This window comes from Lepisosteus oculatus, chromosome 16, assembly GCF_040954835.1.
Source record: "Lepisosteus oculatus isolate fLepOcu1 chromosome 16, fLepOcu1.hap2, whole genome shotgun sequence".
NCBI classification, from domain to species: domain Eukaryota; kingdom Metazoa; phylum Chordata; class Actinopteri; order Semionotiformes; family Lepisosteidae; genus Lepisosteus; species Lepisosteus oculatus.
Window position 1 is genome coordinate 8,617,421 of NC_090711.1, and position 27,965 is coordinate 8,645,385.

The 27,965-nt window shown below is 35.9% G+C and overlaps 1 protein-coding gene across 3 annotated transcripts; it reads right to left on the reverse strand.

Annotated features, from left to right (window-relative positions):
- Positions 1-4,193: 4,193 nt before the first annotated feature.
- On the reverse strand, positions 4,194-27,365 carry LOC107079563 (cadherin-like protein 26). 3 transcript variants are annotated; one of them, XM_015364761.2, is made up of 17 exons: positions 27,019-27,365; positions 24,947-25,034; positions 23,539-23,649; positions 22,265-22,414; positions 21,315-21,459; positions 18,329-18,492; positions 17,042-17,173; positions 15,239-15,421; positions 11,444-11,763; positions 10,789-10,931; positions 10,262-10,486; positions 9,669-9,896; positions 8,173-8,291; positions 7,353-7,457; positions 6,930-7,007; positions 6,247-6,327; positions 4,194-5,849 (listed from the first exon to the last, which is right to left on the reverse strand). In XM_015364761.2, exons 4-17 carry the CDS (start codon positions 22,388-22,390, stop codon positions 5,631-5,633), a joined length of 2,268 nt encoding a protein of 755 aa, XP_015220247.2. In that variant the 5' UTR covers positions 22,391-22,414; positions 23,539-23,649; positions 24,947-25,034; positions 27,019-27,365; the 3' UTR covers positions 4,194-5,630. The 3 variants fall into 3 exon arrangements, with proteins under 3 accessions (XP_015220247.2, XP_015220246.2, XP_015220245.2); XM_015364760.2 differs by lacking the exon at positions 24,947-25,034; XM_015364759.2 differs by lacking the exons at positions 24,947-25,034; positions 27,019-27,365 and having other exon boundaries at positions 23,539-23,869.
- Between the last annotated feature and the right edge of the window lie 600 nt (positions 27,366-27,965).

Sequence of the window (27,965 nt, forward strand, 5' to 3'; positions counted from 1 at the left end):
CTGTATATACTACCATGTGAGCACAGTTGCAGCACACGGAAGTAGGTGCTCCACAGACATGCAAGGAAAAAAAAAACTCACTTGGTTAAATGCCAGAAGTAGTTATGATTTCTTTCTATTGTTTGATGTTGTTTTGTAGTTTTGAATGAGCTAGAGAGTCAATAGCCCCACCTGTCAGTCCAGTGTTTATACTCACCTTGAGCAGTATCCAGCAGATTGAGTGGCCTTGAGGCTGCAGAGCACTGGGCAGGTTTTTCTCAAAATAAATCACTGTACAGTCTCTAAGGCAAATGTTTGTGATTGGCGATGACACTGAGATTCTTGAAACTAGAACATGTATTAGATTAGCAACATTTAATATTTAAAAAAAGCAAAAACAATATTTTCTTTTTAAGTGGTAAAGGTATACAGTTGTATCACTGGTTCTAATAGAACTTTTTTGACATATCTGTTTTGGGTGCACTTTACAATACGAATTTAAAAAAATAAATAAAAAATACAAATATATGCATTTAACATGGAATATGTTATTACCTGATTGGTAAAAATAATCTGATAATTCCTTTCTGATTTTGCTAGTGCACTGAAATGATTAACCCCAAGGTCTGTTGTTTTTTTATGTGGAGCGATCAGCTTCAGAATAACTAAAACCCAGGGTGCAGCTGCCCTCAGTGGTAGAGGTGAAGAGAGTCAGGTTTTCTGTTGTAATACTGGGACAGGAGATGAACACCTGACTACTAAAGAAGGTCAAATACCTGCATTCTCAGGAGGGTTTCAAACAGTAGGCTTATTCCAGTTTATCCCAGTAGGCTCAATCAGACATAATGCAATACAGCAGTGGGAAAAGAAGGCCTTCCTTTATAAAAAGCAGTTCTGGGATGGCTTGGCTAACAGCATTGTGTAGCTGAAGTTGTTTGGGATGAGAAATACAAACCTTAGGTGTAACATAGGTGTCTCAGTATTTAAAAAGATCTGATAGACTTGGAGGAATACTGGAATCATTTGAATCAGGTCTCTCTAGTGCTTTAAAGAATGTAGTGAAATAAAAGACTGGTCTGGAAGTCATGGAGAATCCCCAAAGAACAATATACTGTATGTTCTGTACATGGTTTTGAGGGACTTTCTTCCAGCAATCTAGTGGCGTCATCCCTGAGCTTTGAGGTTCCAGAGTTCCACAGGCTTTGTCCCTGGGCCTCAAGGTTCCAGACTTCCACTGGTCTCGACCCTGAGCCTCGGGGTTCCAGACTTCCACTGGTCTCGTCACTGAGCCTCGAGGTTCCAGAGTTCCACAGGCTTTGTCCCTGAGCCTCAAGGTTCCAGACTTCCACTGGTCTCATCCCTGAGCCTCGAGGTTCCAGACTTCCACTGGTCCCATCCCTGAGCCTCGAGGTTCCAGACTTCCACTGGTCTCCTTGTGCAAAACCTATTAATATTTTAGGAAAGCAGGTTAAATTCAAATCTGCATCTCAACTGTTTAATCACTTCTGAGACTTTAACAGTTAATTATTAAAGGATTTATACATAAATGAATTCACTTCTTTTACTTCAACACAGGGCAGTTTACTTGTAAAATATTCTTTGCGTAGCTACATTATAATTAATTCCTACATCACATAGTATTAATGGTGACATTTAACCTTGTAAAAACAGAATAATTGGTAGTTGTATAGTATTTAGTGATTTTAATATAAAACAAATAAATGAGAACTACCAGCAGGAAGATTAACAAGAAATAAGGTTTTATTTAGGATTTAGTGATAATATCTTATGAGGGTAAGATGACATTCCTGACATTTGACATTTAATAATGAAGCAGCAAAAACCTGAAAGAAGGCTACTAATCTTCTTAGCCTGTGGCATGACTGTTGGGCTTATCATAAACTGCACACAGATTACAAAGGAACAGTCGTAGCTAACCTGTTCCTGTTTTACAAGAAAAAGCAATAAAAAGTCTCACATGTATAGACATTTCACATAGCTTTGGTCTAAATTCCTCATGCTCTGTATTTAATTGCTTTTCTACAAAATAAATTCCAATGTGAAGAAACATTGATAAAGAAGACAGTTTGACCATCCCTAACTGGCTTTGTTTCTGTATACTAAACTTTGACTATATCAACATTTCGTGGAAAAAGATTAACCATTGGAGAGAACTTTTATAAAATATAATATAAAATATTTGTAGAACCCTGTCATTCATTTAATCTTATTGACAAAGACATAATAATGAAAATGTGTAATGGCCTAATCATTACAAGCTCTCATTATTTAAGCAATGCAATCATTTAGAGTGTGTCAGAAAATATTTATTCATGAAATTAGACTGAAATTAGAGGCTTTGATGTATATACTTGCACTGCTATAAAATAGCATTAAGGCTGGATCTTAAGTCATGCCTGAGGGGACATACTGGATCTGGCCATTTAACCATGAAAAGAAACAGATGCTATTCATTGTATTATATATTATTAGCCTTATATTTCCTTTAAAATACCTGATAATAGAGAATTTATTCTTATCAATTCTCTCAGTAGAGTTTATAAAAAGGTACAATAAAGTAAAACATTTTTTGTTTGCAAGATTGGCAATTTGCTATACATTCTTTTATATTCTGTACAGGATATAAAATTGTGATCTAAATATTTTAAGGACAATTAAATTTGCTTTGGAGCTCTAGGATGCAAATCCTGATGACAAAATATGAAAGAAAAGATAAACTAAAATAAATTTGGTAGAGAGGAAAGACTTTGAAATTGCTTTTCTTTTTCATAGCGCCATATTCACGAAATTATCTGCAAGGTGTCTAAATGCTTTGCTGAATAATATAAACAAAATCAGTGTCAATGAAACTGATACTTACCTAACAATTGTCAAGAATACCGGCTTCACCTTATACTGTCTCTTGAACTTGTCGGTTCTATTTCTATACATTCAGGATTATGAAAAAGGTCAAAATTAGTTGCATTATTGTGAATCTTGTATAATTGGTTTATATTGTATGTGATCAAAATAACAAGATCTGACTCATTGTTACAGATTGTTACAGTCTTATTGTAAAATCAATACAGCAGTGTGACCTCCTCCTGGTCAAGTGGCACATTGCAGTTTCTCTGGAGGTACAGTAGGAACAAGGACACTATAGACACAAGTTTTGATTTGAATTGTTTTTGTTCTGTACACAGATTATCCTCTCAGATTGATTTTAAATAACAGTAGACCTCCTACTGTACGCTTTGGAAAAGATGGTGTGAGCCTGGTTAGTACATGGATGTGAATGGATGAGTACTTCCTGGGAAAAACTAAGGTTGCTGCTGGAAGAGGTGCTAGTGGGGCCAGCAGGGGATGCTCACCCTGCAGTCTGCGAGGGTCCTAATGCCCCAGTATAGTGACGGGGACACTATACTGTAAACGGGCGCTGTCCTTTGGATGAGATGTAAAACCGAGATCCTGACCCTCTGGGGTCATTAAAAATATCAGGCCATTTTTCGAAAGAGTTGGGGTGTAACCCCAGCATCCTGGTCAAATTTCCCATTGGCCCTCACCAATCATGGCCTCCTAATAAACCCCTATCTTTGAATTGGCTACATTACTCTGCTCTCCTCCCCACTGATAGCTGATGTGTGGGGAGCGTTCTGGCGCACTATGGCTACCGTCACATCACCCAGGTGGGGCTGCACATTGGTGGTGGTGAAGGGGATCCCCATTACTTGTAAAGTGCTTTGAGTGGTGTGTCCAGAAAAGCGCTATATAAGTGTAAGCAATTATTATTTACTTTTCAAACTCAGTTCTTAAATTGTTTGGATTCATAAAATTATGTTTAAAATAAAAAAAATAGTTTAAAGGAATTATAATAATGAATGAAATAGAGTAATGTTTTCTAATATTAAAAATATAGTAATATACAGTAAATAATAGTGTCCTATTGTTAAAGATAATCCCAGCTACCCACCTGACAATGTTTCTAAATCAATAAATACAAATCGTTAACACGTTTATATGAAATGTTCAAAACATACTAATTCTACCCTGTTCTGACGTGTTGATTGCTGTGCCTATAAAGTTAATTTGGCATTTGGCCAAATGTTTCACACTTTGTTCGTTTGTTTTATTTCACATAGTAGATTTTAGTATTTTTAATTTCTATTTTATTTAAATAACAAAAAGAAATTAAAGTGAATACAAATTCAATACAGTTACAATTCCCAAGTTGTGCTATCAGAATGAATGTGTTACCAGAATTTAAAAAATGCTACACAGAAGATTTGGACAGCAAATTTCTGGGGAATATTAAAAAATATATATTTGTACTTGAGCAAAAAAAAAAAATGTAACATCTGCCATGACATGCCTAACACCCAATACAAAAATTAATAACAAAACACCAAACCACCCTCAAGTCAATTTAAATATATGCAAACACATGCATAGAAACACAAATATTCACATTATAGTAGAAAACAAAATAGTCCATCACTTTCTATTTTGCACAGGATACCAAGTCTGAGAATGCATCTATAGATAAGAACCGCATTATCTGCATTTACAAAAATATCTGTATATACTAAAGAGCACAACCACATCCTGAAAAAGGGATTAAGTGACAAGCCATTGATTATTTTGGAAGTGTTTTCCATCTTCTTTTCTAGGACAACTCTGCTACAGTAAGTGCTTCAGAACTAGAAATCGGAGCTCCTCTGAAGTTCTTCTCAATTTGAAAGAAAACAGGGAGAAGATGCAGACACTCAAAATTGAAATACTTTTGTAATTTCACCATAAAGTACAGTATTCCTGTACTTTAACACTGTCCAAAATGTAACGTTGAAGCTTTTAAGATTTTAATGATCCATTAAAAAATTACTTAAAAGTGAGTAATTACAGTTTGAAGGGAAGTGTGTTATTTGAAAATAAATGTCAGGGGAACCTCAAGCAATTGCAGTAAAGTGTTCAACTAATATCTGTTTAATATTGAGATTTAATATCTGAAAAAAGATGTTCTCTTTTTCTTCATCTCAAAAATGTGACACTGTTCTGATCAGCTCCAACCACTGTAGGACGTGTCTGCTTGGTATCTGTAACAGGAGCCAGTCCAGGCTCCCGTGAAACGTAGTTCAGGACCCTATGCAGATGGTATAATCCGGAAGTAAGTGGAGAAGGACGACAGGGAAAAGACGTAGAGGATCAGGATAGGTCGACAGACAAGGGGGCAGTGTTCCAGTGCTTGGGGGGCGTGGCGCAGGCAAACAAGTCCAAACAGTCCAAGGGGGAAATCCGGGCGCAGTCCAGGATCCAGGAACCGGGAGAACCATCAGAGACAGACGAGACTAAACTCCGGAACTGGATCCGGAACAGGAACAGGGAATTAAAAAACAGGATAACTAGGCCAGATGCTCCGAGCACCAGTCTCAGATGGTCAGGATTTCGTGATGAAGCCTATGCCGTCGGGTCTCTCCTGAACACACTGGTAGGCGGGCTTCCGGGCGTCCATCTCCTAGTGCTGAGCCAGGAATAGCAGGAGCCCCAGGCTTAAATAATGACAGACTTAATGAGGGGCAGGTGCATGTAATAAAGGAAAATCCAAAAGGGTTGGAGCACCCTTGAGAGGAGGGATAACGATCCTGACAGTATCATTTTCAATTATTTTGCCTCAGTGTTTTTAGGCTGGACATACAAATCGTAGCAAGATTAATAAATCTTGGGCCCAGGTCATTGAGCTGGTCAGACACAAACTCCTGTTCATCAATGGAAATGGCATCTAGTTCTGGGTCACTCATGGGTTCTCCTTCATCAGCATAAATGTGAGGGGGATAGTCATGCAGTTCATTGCCATTGCCTTGGATTAACAGTACTTTCTGTAAGTAAACAAATGAAAATTACAACTTTAATTATCAATAAATGTCAGTTTGCAAAGAAATCTAGTTTTTCTGAATTAAAGTTTTGCAGTTACACTTTATCTAGCAACCCTAATTTGCATCACTCCCAACAAAAATATATTTCTAATATATTACTAAACTGTTAAACAGTTATACGCTGTTTTCCCTTAAATAGTTGTCCTTTACATACTCAACTGATTTCACAGGAGGAAAGCAATCCTACTTTTTTATTGAATTGAATTTTACTATTTGTTTAATGCAGTAAAATAAATAAAAAGTTTCTCTTGTGTAGTTTATTTTCTTTATTTGCAATGACAGTGTCAGTAAAGCATCTGCATGAATTTTGAACCAATGCGTCAGTGCAGTCCTTACTTACCTTATTAATTTTAGCTTTCATTTTCATCCTTTCTATGTTTATGCTTTTTGTCAACACTGTTTGTTGGCTCCACTCTGATCCCTTGTGGGTATAAAAAACTGATTTAATATGGGAAGTCAGTACATCAGAAAGCACCAGCTGTGCTCAGTCATGTTTGACAATCTTGGTTTGTACAGTATTTCACCTACTTAAAAAGTGATATAATAATGCCTCTAGAAAAAAAGTATTATTGCCTTTTGAAATATTCTAAAATGATATCTGGACTATTTATAATTATATTAAAGGAATATTTAATGCTATATCATAAACTTTTAAGACTAGCCAATCCCTGCAGATAACACACCAGATGTAGTGCCCCAGCACAGTGAGGTAGCAATGCTAATTACTGCACAACCATGCCATCCCAGTGTAGCATTATATTTATAACATACATATAACTTCGTATAACTTCACAGGTACTGTACATACATGATACATAGCTACACTTTTATAGGACTGTTTTATAGGATTGTTTTTGCTTAAAAATAATTAAAAAATAATTTTCCATCAGATATTTAATGGATTCCACAGGAAACAACCAATTTTTTACATCCTTAGTTTATTTTATTTGCAGTGCTGTTATCAGTAAGGCCTCAACCCTGAGCACTCGGGATTTGTATGAATGTCATAATACAAATACGTACCATCTGACTGTAATGATGCACTTGTTGCCCTATCTTGGAGAACTGGTTATTGCTTTGACTTCTATGAATATTCACATTCTGAATAAAAAATGAAAAAGTTACCACCATGAACAGAAAAGAGATTGTCGTGACCTAAAAAATAGCATATGACTTGAAATGTACTCTTAATCTTAATAAACAGATCATGCAAATCAAGTGTTTCTATAAAACGTGTTCACATACTGACATAGGAACTCTTCTGTTGTGTGGATCACATGAACTACATTTCCAGATAGTTTGATAAACACAAAGAAAGCCTTAGATCTATGTTAAAAAAGTCAATTTCTAATGAGAACAAAAAATCTTTGGACATGTATTGAACTAGATCCTTAAGGATAAAAGAAAACTGATACAGGATAAACACCTGGAAAAACAGATAAGTACCTGAACAAAAATATTTTTGTGTGCCTGCCCATAATAATTTTTCACATGCTGATTATTTGTAGCATCTGCTTCAGTCATTTGGAATTTCTGTGCTGTATTTGGAACCTTAATAAAGAAAGAAGAAACGTTACTTCACAATAAAGGGAATGGATAAAAGTAAATATTTTTCTGATGTTTATTTTAATCAAGTACCATTAAAAGCCTCATATCCAAAACATTTAAAATGGAAATTGTATAATGTGTTAATGACCTAGGTAAGCCAACACTTAAGTTCCTCACCATAGTCAGAGAATATGACCCTGCTAAACTGACTTGTGACTTACAGTTAATCACTTCCAATGAAAGTGGTAGCCAAGCTAAGGGAGAGAGATACAATCCAGATATTCTCAGGTTTTATTTCACTCAATATTCCCTCTGGTTGATGAGTTAAAAGGACACACCATGCCACAAATTGAACCTTCATTTAACTATCATTTAATATATATTTGTAATATAACATAAGTGTAAGCAACTCCTCTTGGAATATACTGTATGGAGTTCTTCTATGACGTGTTTGACATTTCTGTAGTCAGAAAATTTACTGAAATGCAAGTAACAATTATCTGTGAAATCAAAACATAATTTAAAGCCATTTGTATCTGAAAGGAGTGAATCTGAAGAGGAGACGTCTTGCCCTAATTTCTACAAATGAGAAATACAATCATAAACTGGCATTTACAAAATTAGACAAAACCTTATCTCCAGGTGAGGGTTTCAAAGGCCTTTCACAGAGCACTAGACACCTACTTTTCAAATGTGGTCTAGGGTATAATATGCTTACCGTGCAGTCAGTCCCTGGTGTTTCGATGTTAGATTTTATGAAAGTATTTGTTGAATCATCATCTAAGATCATGAATGATTTCTTCACCCCACATGTTAGAAAACCCAAAAGTAATAACCCTGGAAATCCAAAAAGGGGAAAGAATTGTTTTATTGATAATAGAAAATCAGGCCAGTGGTGATGATTTAGCGTCTCTTTGTAAGTTGATATTTGTTTGTTTCATAGTGTAGCTCATGTTTCAGTATTTCAAGCAACCTGCCTGTGGGAGTTCTGTGCGGATTAAGAGAAGAGGACGGAGGACTGACTGTGAAAGGGGTGCAGCAAATTCTAGTATAATGCTAACGTGAGTTCTGGAGTGATAATGTACATTAAAAGCATGGTGATGCTGCAGGATTGTTAATGGGATGAAACAACAGCATGAGATTTCTACAATATAAGAATATGGTAAGAAGAGGCTATCAGAACTAATTGTTTTCGTTCTTCAGTTACAGGGAAACCACCATTTTGCTACATGGAATATGGATTGATTACAAAAAAGACAAAACTATTAATATGTAATTAATATCTCTCTACTGTCCCTGGCACTGCATCTCACGAGATGCCTTTTCCAAAGATCAACTCAAAACTCTCTTTTGGGTCTTTGTTAAACCACTGCCTTGTCCTGTTGAATTGGAAGCAATCTGCCTCATCTTATCATGGTCACTGCATTGCATTAGATAAAGACAAAAATGATTCCAAATGAAAAGATGCTATTGAGCCAAATTTGCTTAGTTGGTAATTCAGTTGCTTAAAGTACGTCTAACATCTGGATAAACGGTTTCACGAACAGCACATACTTTGGGCGTCAGAACCTGGGTGAGAAACTTTTCCAGTTACATGTAACTCTTTTAACAACGTGTTTCCAGTTTTAGATCATAAATGGATTCCCTTTTAGTTTCCACTTGTGTTCTGTTCTCCTTGTTTTTCCATTCAGTGAGAAATAGTTCCCTGATTGTTTACTTATTTTATTGATCCAGCACACTATCTTGATGAAGGCAAAACAAGAATTTGTGTAAACAAAGGGATACTTTTCATACTTACTGTTTTCTGAAATCTCGGAATCACCCAGAGATGTTAAGTATGTTTCTCCTTCCTGTGTGAACATTTTTTTCTGTGTATTCTTCTAGTATGGCTCTCAATGTCTGTCTGACAACTGAAGTTGTACAGCTGAGTACAACTGAAATAATAACTTTTATTTCTTTTACTCAAATGTATGGTATTCATTTTGACAGTGGATTCATTTTCTATTTCTCTGTTTTTAAATATAAATATAAAAAATAACCTAAAGATAGAAGAAACATATGTTCAGGAGCCGACTGAGTACATTAGACTTGTATCATTAATAGAATATGCAATAGATGTTTTAAAAATACCCATTTTGAGGAACAGAACATGAGCTATCACAACAAGATAAGCAATAAACTATGGAATGTAATGTCTTGTAAAAATTCCCATACCCAGTAGAAGAAATAAGGATGCAAATATGATCCCTATGGCACTGCCACCCATCTGTGTAGCAGGGGATTTCCGGAATCTGCAGTTTGCTGGTCCTGAACTGACACAGTCACACACTGTCACAGTGAGGTTCTGGATAGAATACTGCTCCTGCTTGTCAAAGATTTTCAAAGACACTTCATACACGCCACTGAAAACATCACTTTCCTTGATGAGATCGACAGAGTGCCCTGCATCAAAGAACAGGCATGAAAATTACCATTTAAATCAATAACAGACTTCAAAGAGATTATCCATCATTTATCCAAATCTATATCAGAACTCATGTCAAAATTGCCTCACACAAGTGATGAAAAAATGGATTCATTCTCTGTTTGCACTCAGTTACCCATGTATACCTTTTTTAAAAATAGATGGTGATTGCATTACCTATAGCACTTTGAGTAAAAAAAATGTTTATTTACTTTAATGAGATTCTTTGCTTTTTTATATAGTGTGTTTATTGTAGAATTGTGAAAAGAGGTGGTATGTAACAGGATTGAAAATACATTTCATGATGCAGAATTTTGTAGAATGCACAGTTTGTGGACTCTACCGTAAGTAGGATCTAGTCTCCATTTTCCTTCAAGATCCTTCTCATTCACCAATTGGAACCGGAAGGGCCCAGAAAAGGGATCTTCATCCAGGTCATATGGAGTGATGTTGGTCGCTCCTGCCCCTGAGCACATGTCAATGTTGGTTTTACGCAGAAAAGGAACATTGTCGTTCTCGTCTCGTATGTGGATAATGAGAGTCCCAGTGCCTGTCATGGGGGGGATTCCTGTGAATTTAGAGAATGGTAATGGTACAACAATTCAGAAGGATGATTGCTGCAACATTGGTTTGAGTTCTGACATTGATTGTTTAAACCAGGATAAAGTATGATTATAACATCAATAACATTTTGTCAATTTGCAGCGCTGCTGCTGGTCTGAGAGTAATTTATCTGAAATTTCCCAGGAGTTAATTTATGTGGATTGAAATTAATTTTCTTTTGAAAGAGATCTTAAACTGCTGAATAAAGCTTTCAAAACGATATTGATAATGATAATGATTTATTGTAGGTGTATTGTAGCACATTACCTTTATCAACTGCATGTATAAGTACTGTGTATGTGTTATTCACCACATGTGAGGATTCTCTATCCACTTTTTTTATTGTTTTAATTACACCATTTTTTGGATCCACAGTTACCCATCCTGCTGGGTCGTTTCCTATCTCATACCTGTTGTAAAGAAATAAGCAATATTACTGAAAGTATATTGATTAGGTCTTCTACAGAGTTCAGGGCTCACAGACTTACAATATATTTATTTATCCAAAACAGTTTTGCATGCACAATGTTATTTTTTTTCAAATAATGAAAATGTTTTCTTTAAAATTTCTTTCTGTTATTCATCTTGTCTGCAAACATAATTAAAAAGGTGAAACATTCTAGTAAGAAAATTCAAGTATGAACAGGTAAAAAAGTTTTGGGGCTAATGCAAAACATGGTCTTGATAAAGAAATCAAATCAATTATAAAACACTACAGTAATATTAGCACTTTAACTTTATGTAGTCCGTTATTTGTTATACTGTAAATATTTGTAATTTCCAACACAAATTTTACATTTATTTTCAAGTGAAAATATTTAATAAAGTTTTAAGAAAAATAGTAATGGTAGGTCATTTGATTTGATGAAACAAGAAAATAATAGAATTGAAATTTCCTTAGATATTGTTTCTGCAAACATACACAAATTCACCAGCAAATTTATCATCCAGGTCCACCGCAGTCATTGTCTCCAGTTCATGGCCTGTTTCTGTGTTTTCGGCAATATAAATATTTTTAATTGCTGGTGTGAATTCCGGGGGGTCATTGACATCTTCTAGAATGACTTCCACTGTCTGTTTCATCAGTACCAGCAGGTGTCTCTTACTGGCATCATAATGTTTCATTTCCACATTCCAACGCCCTGTGGGGTTTTGTTTCTTCACAGTACATGAAGAATAGTCCTCTTCATTCATCACTGTTACAGATAAGTTCCTCCCATTACATTTTTCAAAGTCCAGTGGCTGTGATACAAAAAAGGCAGAAGACATTGAAATGGTCTCACTAAAATTATCAAAATATTGGCATTAGAATATACAGTGCCTTGAAAAAGTATTGACCCCCCTTGGAATTTTTAACGTTTTTTGGTGTTACAGCATGGAACCATGATGTATTTAACTGAGAATGTTTGCCACTCATCAACACAAAGTACTCTATAATGTCAAAGCGAAAAAAAAAATCCAGACATTTTACTAAATTAATTAAAAATAAAAAACAGAAAATAATTGAATGCAAAAGTATTCACCCCATTGTTTTGACACACATAAATTACCTCTGAAGTAACCAACTCTTCTCCAAGTCGCATAATTACTAGACTGGAGTCCACCTGTGTGCAGTTGAGGTGTTTCACACGATTAAAGAATAAATACAGTACACCTGTGTCCTACTGTTGAAGTAAACTGGAGCACCCAGAGGACACTCACAGTGACCATGGGGAGAATATACAGACCCCAAACATGTAGCTCCCCTGGTCCAGAACCCTGATCAGTGAGGCAGCAATGCTAACAACTGCTAACAACTGCGCCACCATGCTGCCTTAATGCTTTAGTATCTTTTGCTTTTGTGCAAGACCTTACAAGTCACAGAAGTAATATTGATAATATCCTCCCTCCCACGTCATGCCTTTGGTTTTGTCTGCTGTATTGCTCTGCCAGAATGGAAAGAAAAAAACTGTTCCGATCCACATGATGTCAGTGTTCTCTCGATTGCTTTTTTGGTCAGAAAGTCAGGTAAAAACAGGACTGTGAAACCTTGGACGATGAAGCTAACGGCAGAGAAAATTAAACTAATAAAAGGCAAGTGTGGGCACCGAGGAAAATCTGGTTGTAGTTTCAAATATGCTCCTTCCTATGCTCAGTTTGGATTCATCAAGTCTGGTAATGAGGAGGCTTCAAAGCCAGCTGTGTCTTTTATGTTCTGAAACACTAAGCAAGAATATAATGAAACCCATTAAAACGTATTAGACACCTAAGACAAACATCTTCGTCTTTCAAAAACCTGATGAGTATTTTGGTCATTAAAAATCCCAGGGTATTTCTTGAAAAGAGTAGGGGTGTAACCCCGGCGTCCTGGCCAAATTTCCCATTGGCCCTTACTAATCATGGCCTCCTAATAATCCCCCTCTATGAATTGGCTACATTACTCTGCTCTCCTCCCCACTAATAGCTGATGTGTGGTGAGCTTTCTGGTGCACTATGGCTGCTGTCGCATCATCCAGGTGGATGCTGCACAATTGTGGTGGTTGAGGGGAGTCCCCATTACCTGTGAAGCGCTTTGAGTGGAGTGTCCAGAAAAGCTCTATATAAGTGTAAGCAATGATTATTATTATTATTATTATTTTGAACACAGAAAGGCTGAGTCAAAATGGTTGTTGCCAAAAGGACCAGCACTTTTCACATCAACAACAACATTTGTTCTGAAGGCATCATAGATGCCAATTTACCTCATTTCAGAGGAAGAAAAAACAATTAATTATTACTGAAGTGCTTAAACAAACTGTACAGAACCCTTTCCCGTCTGTGGGAAGATTTTTCAGTCGTTAGAAAAGTAAGCCAAGTTCCTTTATCTGATGACAGATGTGGCCAGTGGCAGAGGAACAAATGTTAGAGAGAATAAAAGCCTCTACAAGCACTGCCATTCAGGTCAATCAATCAAAGTTGCAAATGACACGTATTCAAGCATGACCTTCGTGAAGATTTGATGCGCGGTACTGATCAGAGTTCTGTCTGCAAGCTGCTGTTTCAAGTAAGCTAAGCTAGTGTCTTGTTGAGATAGTCCCTGATGTGGGAACTACCGCCATGCCCAAGACTTTCCAGCCCTGCAGCTGAACACAGTGACAGCAGAATAATAAGATGGTCACTCTTTTATTCACTACAAAGACCTGGGAAGTAGAAATGATCACCTGGTAATAATACACATTATATTGAAGTTTGAATCCTTGTTCGGGTGCACGTCTCGGACACTATCTGCTTTGCACAGATTTGTGTTGATTATCCAGAATACAGATGGTCACAGAGTATTCACTTAAGAAAAAGAGCTGCAAAGATTTGTGTCAGAGGAAAATTATGCTATGGCTGACTTCTTCAGTGAGAAGAATTTTTTCCCTAAGCTTGTGTACTTGAGCTACATTTTTACCCTACTAAAGGAATTGAACCTGTCATTGTAAGGGAGGACGACAGTTTTCAAACTGACAGACAAGATCGTGACTTTCAAAACAAAGCTTATATCCTGGAGAAACGATGTGGACAGGAGTCCTTGATACCTGTTCTACTTTTGGAGAACATGCAGGGACTTGAAATAAAAGATCTGACATTATTATCTGAAATTTCTGAACAACACTTTTCAGCTACAAAAGACTCAAGAGCAGATACAGAATGGGTGCATAATCCTTTTTTAAACACCCACTAGCAATTGACTTAGCATTGCAGGAAAATCAGCTAATCAAACCGAAAAATGACAGAGCTTTAAAAACATTTTTTTTATTTAATGTCCTCACCCTTTCGCTGTTTAAACCTCTTTTTGAATTAAAAAAAGGACAGAATATCCCGATCTTGACAGCAAGAGCTTGAAAATCTTGGTGCTGTTCATGTCAGTCTATCTGTTTGAAGCGCCTTTATTCGTTAATTCGTTATGCATTATGTACTGTATGGATGCAATATAATCCAGAGTGGTACAGCTAGGGCTCATAATGGGGCAGCTGCTGTGTATAGTTTGCAAGATCTTCCCATGTTCATCTGGACTTATTCTGGTTTCATGCCACTGAACCTTTTTTGAAGGAGTAGGATTGGATTCTGCTACAATGCGTATAGTACCGAACATCCCATTATAGGATAGGGCAGTCAGGATAAAGATTCAGGAAATGAAGAATGCAATGTAGTTGACCCCACTATGTAGCAATAGCTAATTGTGGTTACTCTCTAGTATCTGATTCATCATAAAGTTTATTTTTTATAAATAAAGTTCTGCAAGCAATAGATCATCTAAACATGTGTTTATAGACATGCTGTACAGTACTAGTCTTGCCCATTTCGTACCCTAAAACAGAATTGTATAGGGTGATCCAGTTTTACAATCCATTTCAAACCTAGACGGATTTGATAGGTCAGAAAGCCTCCTATTAGTGTTTGTCCTTGTACTGCAATTCTAGCAAAGAATCTGTGAGATTCCAGTGGAAGGGTTTGGATAAACACAGCATTAACTTAGACTGAACACACAGGCTCCTGACCACTGATTGGTGCTGCATGTCAAGATAAAGTTCGTCATGCTGTCCCCTCCTCAACCATTCTTAGTATTGCATTGCCAACAACCTTACGTGGTGAATGACGCAGACCAAATTTTATAATTGTAATCTCAAGGCTGTGGTCCTACATAACATCTGTTTGTTTTACCCGATGAGCCAATCTGATGCAACTAGAGAATTTTAAGTGAGAAAATATTTACCTTTACAACAGTCAAGATTCCATCATTAGTCTCTGGGTCTGTAGTTATCTGAAAGTTTCCGTCTTTGTCATCTTCAATGATGTATTTTGCGTTCCAGGCAGAAGTTGACTTTTTGTCTTTGTCATTTACCTTTATTCTGAGAGCTGTCACTCCTTCATACCTCTCCTTCACTTTGACAGTCAGCTAAAACACAAAGTCAGTGAGTCAGTCATGCATAAATTTGAGATACTCCCAAGCACATCATTTCTTATAAAATAAATAAAAATAAAGTTATGTCTTGTCACAAACTTGGAGACTTATCATAATTTATATACAGTATACGGTACCAGTCAAAATCGACCATTATTTGGGTGAAAGAAATTTTGCTTTCATGGAAGATGTTTGTTGGACCTGAGAAAATGTTACAGTATGTACAGGTACAGTATAAATAACATTTACAATTTTTATCAAATATAATCAGACCTCTGCATAGTTTTTGTTCCTTTAAAAATTGCAGTCATGAATTAGAAATAGGTACTTGTCAAATACACAACCTACTCCACACATGCAAAGAAAGAAGTTAAAATTATTATGACCTTAACAAGCCACATAAATACGTTGAGTGGCTTACTGTATGTTTATATGCAATTATAATGGTTCTAGTGATTTTATTATCAGTAGAAGAACAACAGATTCCTTAATCATGTAGTGAATTTGAACACTAAGGATATTTTAAAGCATGTCGGAGATAGAATACTTTAAAATCACAGATCAGGAGAATGGCACAAAAATATCTATCTGTTTGTATATCCCTGTGAGCAAGAAATCAAGAAATGGAAGATGCATTCTACCACACAGAGACTGCCTAGATTAGTTACGAGTTCAAAGGGTGAAATGAGAGAAAATTACAAGTCACTCCACAAAGATGGCCAGTTTGGCAGGGTGGCAAACCCATTGCAGATGCCACATGGTTTGCAACAAAGGATTTAAATGATATTGCAAACATGGTTAAATTATTTTTGGTCAAACAGGTCAAAAGTGGTAGTTTTTGCTATAATTGCAACGAAATACGTCTGGCACAAAACAGAGTGCAACACCCAGTCATAAACAGATGGCTGTTATAGTTACAGCTACCCAGGTACCCTACAGCTAAGCATGATGGTGGAATCTTATGTCTTCTTCTCATCAGCAGGGACTGGAAAGCTCATCAAAACACTTGGTGTAACGTACTGGCAAATCTTAGAAGAAAACTTGTTTCAGACCTAAAACTGGTTAAAAAAATGTACCTCTCAGCAGGACAATGATCCAAAGCACAGTTATACTGCAGGTGATTAAGAATAAAAAAGTGAATTTACTTCAGTGTTTCAATCAAAAATCCTGGCTTGAATACTTGAAAATGTGTTTTGTTTTGAGACAAAACTGCTTGAGAACTGCTGTCCAGAAGCAACCCCCAAGCAACTTGAGAAAACTTGAACAAATCTGACAAGGTGAATGGGCATAATGTACGTTGGACCAAGCTGGTGTACTAAGTTGGTAGACATTTGCCCAAAATATGTGCTGCTGTGATTGCTGCCAAAGGGGCTTCCACATAATATTGAGCTTGTGGGCCTGAATACTTTTGCCATCTGTTTTATTCATTTTAGTTTTTGCTGATGACTACTGTAACTTATCTTGCCTTTACAAGTCTTCATTATGAGCATTCAGGTTTTAAATTAAATATAGAGTTTTAAATAATGTGTGTGTATCATTTCATTTCACAAAATAGGACACAATACAAAGGGTCTGATCAGTTTTGCAAGGTACTGTGTGAATATGAACACTCACTTTTGGACTAAGAAAAATTGGTAGATTGTCATTAACATCTTGCACAGTTAACAGAACAGTTGTGGAACTTGAGAGCTTTACTTTCTCGCCATGGTCTTTAGCTTCTACGATGATGGTGTATTTCTCTGTTTGCTGTAAAACAGAACAACAATAGAATGGTTATCATCTTGGGCTCTTGGCTCCTGGATCCCGATGAATAAGCTAGAAAACAGATGGATGATTATCATCTGGGAAAATAAAATTGAATGTACATTTTCTGTGACTGGAGTAATGCAGGTATTTGGTAGGTTACACCCATGTGCTTTTATCTGGCATAATTATTTGCTAGGTTGTATCTCACTTATTTGTTTTCCATTTGTCTTTTTATTTTCTTTAAAAATACATTGATTTTAATTAAATTAATGATTCCATTAATTTATATTGTTATTTTGAATAACCTGATGTTGCTCTGCCATTTCATCAGGATGCTCTGAGTTTCAGTGCTGGGAAAAAGATGCTGAGCCCCCTGGGTTGGTCCTTATTCCTGTTACATTTTAGACCTAACAGGGCCCTCATGAAGATCTTATTAAACGATGAAGATAACCTAATTAATTGCACAACAAAAAGATATACAATTTTGTAGATGTATGTAATTACACTGAATATACATCCTTAACTATCCTGGTCAATAAATACTGTATGTAAATGTCTCACACAATCAGACACAAGCCTCCTCCTGTCCCCGCAAACCCAGACACATTAATTAATTATTCAATCAGTCACCACCACACCAGAGTACTTAAGGACTCCTTCTCAACATCTCAATGCTCGGTATTGGGTTTCCCACAGGTGCTCCTCAATTAAGAGTTTCTTGTGATCTCTGCTGTTTGCTTCCTGAACCTCTGGCTTTCTGCCTTAGACTTTCTTTGACTATGACTTCGGATACTAACTATTAGATCAGTACATCTGGCTTTCACTAATACTTGTTCCTCAGATTAAAGCATTAACCTCATAGGGTCCAAGTTTAATTTTGGCTTTTGCACAGTAACAGTAAATCCTTACATTCAGTAACTGGTGATACCTTCTTGAACAGCAATGACTTCAACTTTAGCTGTAACTGCATGTAAGTCTCTCGCATAGACATTCAGGAATTTTGCCCATTCTTCTTTACTGATCCATGACAAGTTGGTGAAAGTTGAGGCTTTTTTTTCTCTCTGTCATTTGTGATGCCCACCGGGCTTGCAGATTTTTTCCAGAATGTGAAGAACGATTATCACTATTGATGGACTGTGTAAAAATATCACTCACCTCATAGTCCAAACATCCTTTGAATGAAACCGTGCCTTTTTCATTAATAGTGAACTCTACATCCTTTGTCATAGGGGACACTGAAGCAATCCTATAAGAAAATGTTGAATTTGTTGTGTCTGGTTTGTCCAGATCTGTTGCTGACACAATAATGAGAGAATTACCTGTGAGAAGAACACAAAACAAGCTAATTAAGAAGACAAATAAAAGCCCTTGATGAATGAATGTACTGTAATATACTCATGGATTCATGTATGTACTTTGAGGTGAAATTTTTATTTTTTTACCTAAGGTGAAATGCATTGTAATTCTTTTTTAAATTATTCCTGTAATTGTAAGTTGACCTTCACAAATAAATATTGAGTATAAATGTTAAGATTAAACCCTTATTAGTGAAAAGGAAATAATAATAATTATTCCTTACACATATATAGTTCTTTTCACTCCACACAGAGTACTTTGCACCACAAATAAGAGGTTCTGAATTGACATGCTGGTTTTGCGAGATATCTGACTTCAATCTTATTGCATTGGTTTAGGCTGTGATTAATCAAGGAGTGAAAAAGAAATGAGCAGCCTGACTAAACAGCAGATTAGGACTAAAATGATAAAAATAGATGGCAATACAATTCTAGAGATGTATGACAGAAAGCCAAGAATACACAGTAACTCTGATCACAATCAAAGGGGAAAATGTTAAATGAGAAACATTTGATGTTGAATGCTGGTGTAATGTGTCCAGTATTCCTTACCAGCCCTCTGCATTTCTGTTTAAACTTCAATAATTTATATATTAGGGTTTATTTGGTTAATTGGGGGCATATATAAGAAACAGTTTATTTAGAAATGTCTATGTGTCTGTTTCAGCAATTAGTCTATAAAATTACCAGTTTGCTGATCAATTATTTTATAAATTAATCAGAGAATTCGAGTCTGAAAATTCAAAGATTTGGACTTTTGACCCCAAAGCCAGCTGGATACACTCAGGTAGCCTGAATCACAGATATCTTGCAAACCCTAATATTTCTAAAAATAGTCCAGACAGGTTCTTATAAATAATGAGCACACTGCACGCCCAAGGCTCTGCAGACATTAAGAACTATGCAAGCATTTATTTTTTTCCTTGTAAACTGTCTTTGAATGTAAAAAAGGACTTTTAAAATGTAATTGGCCTTGATTTGTTTTACCTAGCCTTTGCACATGCCACGTCTCAAAGATTCGTAAAACGATAAACAATAAAAGCGAGCAGTATCTGGTGATCATTAGGTGGTACTCCTGAGCAGAATTTCCACAAACAAACAGCCCACTGTAGTGCCTGGGGACACTCTACTGTAGGAGGTGCCGAGATCTTAAATCAAAGTCCTGACTGCTTACAGTACAGTGACGTAGTCGTTAACGATCCCTTGACAATCAAAAGAGTAGGGATGTTAACCCTATGTCCTGGTTAAATTGCACTCTAGGTTTGTACAATCTGGCCTTCCTCAAGCTTCCCTTTTATTCATTCGATGAAACAATTTCTAACATTACACCTACAATTCTACTGTGTTGTAGGGGTTATTGCCATCTAATGGTTCCTGCATATCACCCAGGTGGGAGCTGCTCTTCATAATGGGATGAAGTGGGTCTTCTCCTATACGAAAAGTGCTTTTGGATACATTGACACAAAAAGCACTATAAAAATGCAATAATTAATTGATGGACTAACACACGGATAGGTCTATAGGTACAGTAAAAGCCAAACCTATAAAAGTGCCTAGAATTGTTGTATGATATAATTTCATATTAATGCACCCAAACTCCAGGGAAAAGGTCCTTTATAAGCAATACGCTGCAAGTTGAAAATACAATACTTTATATCTCATTATATTAATAATGCACACAATAGAATATTATATGCACTGATAATATGCATATGATTCCAATGCATAAAAAGAAACATGAGCTATACAGTAGATGTACAAATCTATTTTAATTTAGTTAAATTTAAAACTTAACATTTTCCCTCAACTTAAAAATGTTAAAGGTGTGTTTTAGAAGTAAATTAATAAAAACAAATATAGATACACCCAGTGAGTTTTCCAGATTTGTAATTTACAGATTGTTTTATGAATAGCTATTGGCCCTCACTATGATAACCAAATTGAAAACAAATTCCTGATAATTCCTCCTTTATTTGTAAATGGATCACAGTAGACAGATTACACTGATCAATCATTACTAAACCTACATGTCTTGCATTTTAATTCTTTCAAAAATAATAGGTGCCCGTCTTTCTTTGCGCTTATGGTATTTTAAGATTTTAATAAACTGTTCTTATAATCTTTGATTTAAAATAAATCCTTAAAAAATGTCATCATTTTTATTAAATCACAAGGAAGTAAAAGTAAAAGTCTGATCGATCACGCGTATCATCACAAAATACACAAGTGACATAAATAGTGTAAATTATTAAACACAACAGTCTCACCAAATACAATGTCTAAAAAAAAAGAGATCTTAAAATTATAACACTACAACATACAGTCTGCCACTAAGTGAGTGAGTTTTGTTCATGTCATTCTGGCTGTACTGGCTATGTAAATTACAAATCAATAACAACGCATTATATTTTCAATTCTTTTTTTTAAGAAACAGGGATTTCAGGTAAATTTAGATTTTTAAGATAACTCTCATTCAGGCTGCAAAGCTAGTTGGGTTTCCTTTGAGTCTCCTGGCTCTGATGCCACAGGCAAATTTATAGAATAACTGGCCTGTTTATACATTGACAGATGCAGCTCTTATATATCCCAAACCATAGTTGGATTTTAATAATGTTGTATGATTGGCAATGGTACCTTATTTCTATCTGAATCAAGATTTCTGTCTGTTGTACTATGAATATGTAACTGTAAGAAAAACAGCATTCTGCCGTAGCTTTGTGAAACTAATCATGCAGTACGTTTATTTGAATATTACAAATATTTATGTAATAGAATAATGCAATTACCCTGATATGTTGATTCTTTAACTGTAGTTTCATACAATGTGTTTTGAAAGGTTGGTGGGTGATCATTTATGTCCAAAATATTGATCTCAACTCCAAGCCGTGTATCCAAAATGCCAGTGGAAGCGTTTTTGGCTTCAAATTGTAACTGTGTAAATTAAAGAGGAATTAAAAATAAACATTACAACAATAAAATTACATTTATTAAATAACAAGTTTTGAAATTTAGCATCATCAATATATATTTTCAAGTTGCTAAAGCTTAGATATCCTACTCCAAATGTAAGTGGACAAATTTAGAATAAACAAAGAAAAAAATAATAAAGGACATGTTCACAATGTGTAGGTTCACAATTGTAATCTATTTGGTAAATATACAAGGTCTCAACATAAAACATTATCAATACTGGCAGTACATTGGTGTCCAAAATATCTTACAAAACATATTGTAGCGGCAGTAACAATGGGCCTGACAAAAAACAAATTCTGTTGTCCAAAGAATAAGAAATACACCCATATATATGTATTTAAAACGTTTGTATACAAACGTGTGCTCAGCCCTCTAGATCATATATATTTGGCCTGTCTGATCTAGCTTTTTCTCTGACTGGCCCCTTGGTCTCCTGTAACTATTAAATACTCCACGGTAGACTGTGAGAACCCACAGTGCGCAGTGTCTTACAAGCAAGCGTGCAGGAATTACAGACACCCCAACTCTTCCATGCTGGAATGTTGTCAGCTCCAAGCCCTTTGCCTTCAAGAACTGGTGGTGGATTGGCTTTACATACTTTGTGACTAGCGCATAAGGGCTGCATGTAACATCTTGTACATATCTCCTAGCACAATCCATAACCCAAGGAATGAAGCTAGTCAGAAAAAAACTGGTTGTGGTATAGTCTATCTTCATAGTCTAGTTCTTCAGAAATGTCAATAGCAGGGTTTTTTTCACTTACCTTCAGTTTGTGGTATTTCTCATAGTCTACCTTTCCAAGCACTCTAATCTCTCCCGTAGCTGGATTAATTTGAAGGATGCCTTTTGGGTCTTCGTCTACCCCGCTACCATGTAATGTGAATAGCATTCGGTATTCACTTTCCAATTCGATCTAAAAATGCAAAAATACAACATGTTTAAAGCATTAAAACAATTCCTCAAACACTAACTCTCCCAACTTTGACATGAGGGTTGATCTTTAACTTTTAATTTCCAGGTTACTAGTCTGTATTTATTTTGTTGCAATATCTAGATGCCCTTTCAATTCTTTCAGGAATTGATATTGTTATGTGGACTGAAATGAATATAATGGAACTAATCTATAACGTTCTTGGGATATAAAACAATTTCAGATCTACTGTATATGACATACCAATCCCCAGGGAACACTGGCCTAATCTAATGACTTCCTATGGACACTCTATTAAAACCTAATACATTCTCTGTCACTGCTGTAATATTAAGTACTGTTACAGAGTCCACAACAAGTGTTGCATGTAGTTATTACATATGATCAAACCACTCTTACAAGTAGTTTACATTCAACGAGTCCATAATGAACAACAGTAAAAATTCTGAGAATTAAAAACCTAAGAAACAATTCAACTGCAGTGGTACGAGGTATAAGCAACATTTATATCAATGAAACTTGTTGCATATAATCTTCAAGTATTTTGTGATTACAATACAGTATCTGCATTCGCTTTAAGGCAATCATGTAGACTGCTTCTTCTGAGCTCTTCTATCCTCTTTTCAGCTGCTCCACACCCACCTAACAAATCTTTTTACCCTACAAATCTCTCTGTTTTAATCTTTTATCAAATGTTTTCACATGGGTGTGCCTGGATTATATAAATCGTTCAGTTCAGTTGTTTAATTTCTGGGATTTTCTCATGTAAATGTCTGGTTTAAAATGTTGTTTATGACGTTCTTAGTTTAAAATGGAGAACAAAAAACTACAGGCACCAAAACGTGCGACTAAAAAAGTCCAGTAATGAAGCACAAGGTATAACCCATCACCACCTCTTGATTGTGACATGCTGTATGAGCTATTTCTGGCCATCCCTCCGTTTGTTCGAGGTCATTTCCTTCAGCCTCGTGAAAAACTACTGTTAATTACACTACAGTGCCAATACACGGCAGTAAGAGCCTCTGTAGCACTTGTAGTCAACCTTTTGTAGTTGCATATTTATTTCACTTATTATAGTTTCCATTTTACACATCCTGTGTACTTACCGTTCCCAAGGAATAAGGAAAAGGACCTGGGTTTTCCTCCTCAATGGTTAATGAATCAATGATCCAAGCCCGTTTCTGACGACTCCGAATGGATTGTGAATCAGTTACATCCTGCAAGTATTGGCAAGAGACAGAAAAATCAATCATAGTCAGTATATGAATACGAAATACTATATAAACAAATGTACATTCACAGTGCATAATGTTACACAAATTCTTCTATGTGTCTATGTGTGCTAAAAACGTTCCAAAGTCTGATGCAAGCAGTCTGGAGAAGCCAGGACTGAACAGTTTCCAGAGAAGTTGATCACCTGAAGCTTTTATAGGCCACTCCTCAAGAACAAAAAAAAAAGATAACCACAATCACGTCTATATGGGTATGGAACATTGAATCAAGTTTTAAAAAGTCTTCCTTTATGAGAGAACTCAAGGAAAAAAGAAAACAATTACAGAGAACAATAGTTTGGTGTCACAGTTTGCAACTTCAAACTACAGTAAAACCACCAATCACTGTTGAAAAGGTATTACTTTAAGTGTTAACATTACTTTAAATTGACATCAAGATGTCAACTTCTTTTTTTATACAGTACCTTTCAATCCAGAACATTCCCAAAGCTCTTTACATAAATCAATCACATAAAATGGTGTACAGTAAAAAAGGAGAATAATAAAATGATGTATAAGTATTAAATTAAAAAGAACAAATTAGGTTAAGAACTGATGCCATCGAAAACAAATGAATTCTGAGGTCAGATTTAACCAGATTAGCCATGGCAGCGTATTTTAATATGGTCAGGAAGAGTATTCTGTAAACGGAGGGCTACCACTGAAAAGGCTAAGTTCCTTAACATAAATTTGACAGAAAATTTTGTGAACCCTTTGGAATTATTTATATTCCTGCAGTAATCGTGCCTAAATTGTAATCGGACCTTCATCTCTGTCATAATAATTGATACAGTCCGATTAAACAAATAACACATAACTGTACTTTTCTTGTCTATATTGAACACAAACATTAAACATTCACTGTCAATGCTCGAAAAAGTTTGCAAACCTTTAGTAACAAGGGGGACCTCCTTTAGCAGCAATGACCTCAAGCAAATGTTTCCCGTAGCTGTTGATCGATCCTGCACAATAGTTTCGGGGTATTTGGGCTTATTCTTAACAGAAATATTTCAATTTATTGATATTTATGGGATGTATTGTATGCATGGTTTGCTTCAGGTCATTCCACCGATTACTCCAGGAATGCAAATAATTCCAAAGGGTTCACAATCTTTTTCTGACCACTGTATGTTAGGGGACGGAACCTTTTCAGTGGTAGCCCCTGGTTTACGGAATACTCTTCCTGACCATATTATAAAATGTAGCCCCTGGTGATCTGGTTACATCTCAACTCTGAACTTACTTGCAATTAATGCAGGGATACAGGTGATTCCAAAGGGTTGACAAACTTTTTCTCACAACGGTATGAAGCTCTAGGAAGGCTGAGGAGCCTAGAGCCAGTGGAACAAAGAGTGAACTAGAAATGTGGGGATTGTAACACTTGAAGGTACACATTACACAGACCTTGCAGTGCCCGGTAGTCAAATAAGAGAATTTAAAATTCAACCTTGTAAGGAACTGTTAGCCAGTGCAGATTCTTTAGTACAAGAGAAATATCTGGAAAGGAATTTGAGATTTTTTCCATTTTGTCATGTAGACCAGTTTTGCGGATTATTGACTTTTCATCTCAGAAATGATATGTATACTGTAGTTCTTTCGGATTGACCATTGGCTTCACAGTTACATCCCTAACTAGTTTCCTCCTTTCCCAGCAGTTCAGTTACGAGGGACAATCAGATCTACAGTAGGCAGGGTCTGGCTGGTTTGATACACAATCCACTTCTTATTGATCAGCTTTACAGTACTCCAAGGGATATTCAGTGTTTTTGATTTTTTATACATTTCCTCCGATCTGTGGTTTTCTACAAATGTATCCCTACGTTATTTTTTAAGCTCCTTGGTTGTAATAGTAGCTTGCCATTCACTACCTGACTTAAAGACCTTACAGTGACAGGTGTATCAATTCTTAAGTCATGCAATTCACTATTATCACATACAGTAGAGACAAAGACCAAATGTATTTAAGATTGCCACAGCAAAGGATTTAAATACTTGTGTAATTATGACCATTTTTCTTTCATATCAATGATCAATCTACTTTTTTCTGTTTCCTTTGAATGAGTACAGCAGGTTGCATATGTAACCCTTTTTTAGTTTAATACTAATTGCTATGTAAAAGTGTTGTGATTGCATGTTGCATCACAACAAAATGTGTAAACTATGCAAGTATATAAAAATGTTTATCATCATAAAAATAAGAAATAATGTTGGTTCATTAGTACTTATAGTACAATGTTCTAAAAGCTCAGTGTCGGGCAATAATTTGGTTTTATACATAGATACATAGATATCTAACATTATACATAGATGTTAGATGTTATCCCTGCCTGTTTTCTCTGAAGTCTAACATTGCTTTGTATTGAATTTAAATTGAGAAGTAAATACCGAGAATAGGAGCAAGTAAAACAGAAGTAAAAATTGTATTTGATAATATGCCTCTTAATGCCAGTGTTTCCTGTTAACAGAACTACGCAAAATAAATGTTTCTCTAGTTTTTCAATATTGTTTATTATTGCAAATTTTCTGTTTCATTAGGAGTTTTTATGGCTGCAGTATGTGCCTGCAGCTATTATCTGTCTCAAAAGTAATATTAAAGCCATTCCACCACTCTGAAATCCGCTGTTTCAGCACAGTGCAGTATGTGCCTAAACCTGTGTGTCATTATTATTCTTGATTGTTTCAAGTGAGAGGTAACACATGAATTTTACTATGCTATATAAACACATTCTGTTTATTTCTCTTGAGTTACCAACGCAGTGTAGTTAACCATGAAGTTTCAAAATATTAAGATTCTAGCAATTGCCTTGGGCAAAAGAGAAATTGATACTTACTTGAACCTGCATATGTTTGCCTATTTTCTAGTTATTTCTGCCTCATTCCCTTCTTTTGTTTTGGGAATCCAGATGTGGTCAATCTTTTTAGAAATATTCAACACTCTTTCAAATGCAAAACAGTCCTCAAAGGCACATGCTGCTTGCAGTCGACTACTTTTGAAATGGTCATTTTCCCCACTTTATCTCAATACGCTTACGGTATGGATTTATACAATTAAAGGAATTTCATTAAAGTCACCAACCTGTGGAAGTCATTCGATGACGCCTATGGGTTTCATAAAACTCAATGAGAACTATTTAAACAATAGTACCTTGACTATGAAATAAAAAAAGTTTCATTGTTTTCAATTTTTTAAAATACGATCAGGTTAGCTTATTCTACTAATCACCCTTCCTTGTATTTAAAAGTATATTGTTTTTCTTCATATGTTAACAGCAGCTGAAGATGCAATAAAGAAAACAATTTTGCAAATACACTTACTAATACTGCCAGCAGAAGAAGAATGATGACAGGCTTCATATTAAACCCGAATGTGGTTTAATGCAAATCCACAGTAAACAGTGACTGGTTTTGTTCTTCTTCCACATTACAAGGGAGCTGAAACCAAAGGCTCATCTATATAAGTGTAGGAAGGCAGATCTCTGTAGGCGACCCTCTGATGTCATCTCTTCCAGGAAATGCAGACACACTGCACAGTACCTGCCTGTTATACAGTGCTAGAACACAAAGAAGAAGATATACAGTAGAAATGAATACAATTACGCATTATTTCACAAAAACAATTGGTCAATGTACCAGAATTGATTAGTATTTTTTGCTGTTTAATGGTAAGCCTGTCCTTAACTTCTTTATTCCTTATCTTAAAGTAAAATCCTTGTCAAACCTGTCCTGTTTGTCCACATTTTAGTTTCTCCTTAGTGTGTCAGCAGTTTGTGTGCATTGAGAGGCAGTCTGTATATATTGCTGTTGGCACACTATTGTAGCTGAGTCTAATGCTGTGCACTACCAGTGTAGTATAGAATTGAGTAGTAACTTAATGAAGATGATTTAAAGAAACTTATTAAAAGTTTTTTTTTTCCAGTACTGTGATTAAAGTTCCAGTATGTATGACTGGCTTGTATGTATGCCTTTACACCCTTCATTGGTGAATCGTTTAGACACAGCCAATGGATAGCTTTGGTAGCCATACCCATCTCAAGATTTGGAACTGAATTCAATCTTGGTTTGACTTCTGGGTGAGCTATGAGCGATGGGGTTAATGTCACATACTCCTCTACTGAGAAGAGTGGAATCAAGTGGGTTGGGAATTGTGCCGTGGTTAGACTGGCTACAGTGGCACTAAACGCCCTTAACAGGTCTTGTGTCAACATTCTGGCCTGTTGCACACAAGCATAAACCCACTGTATAACACCAACAATCATGTCCAC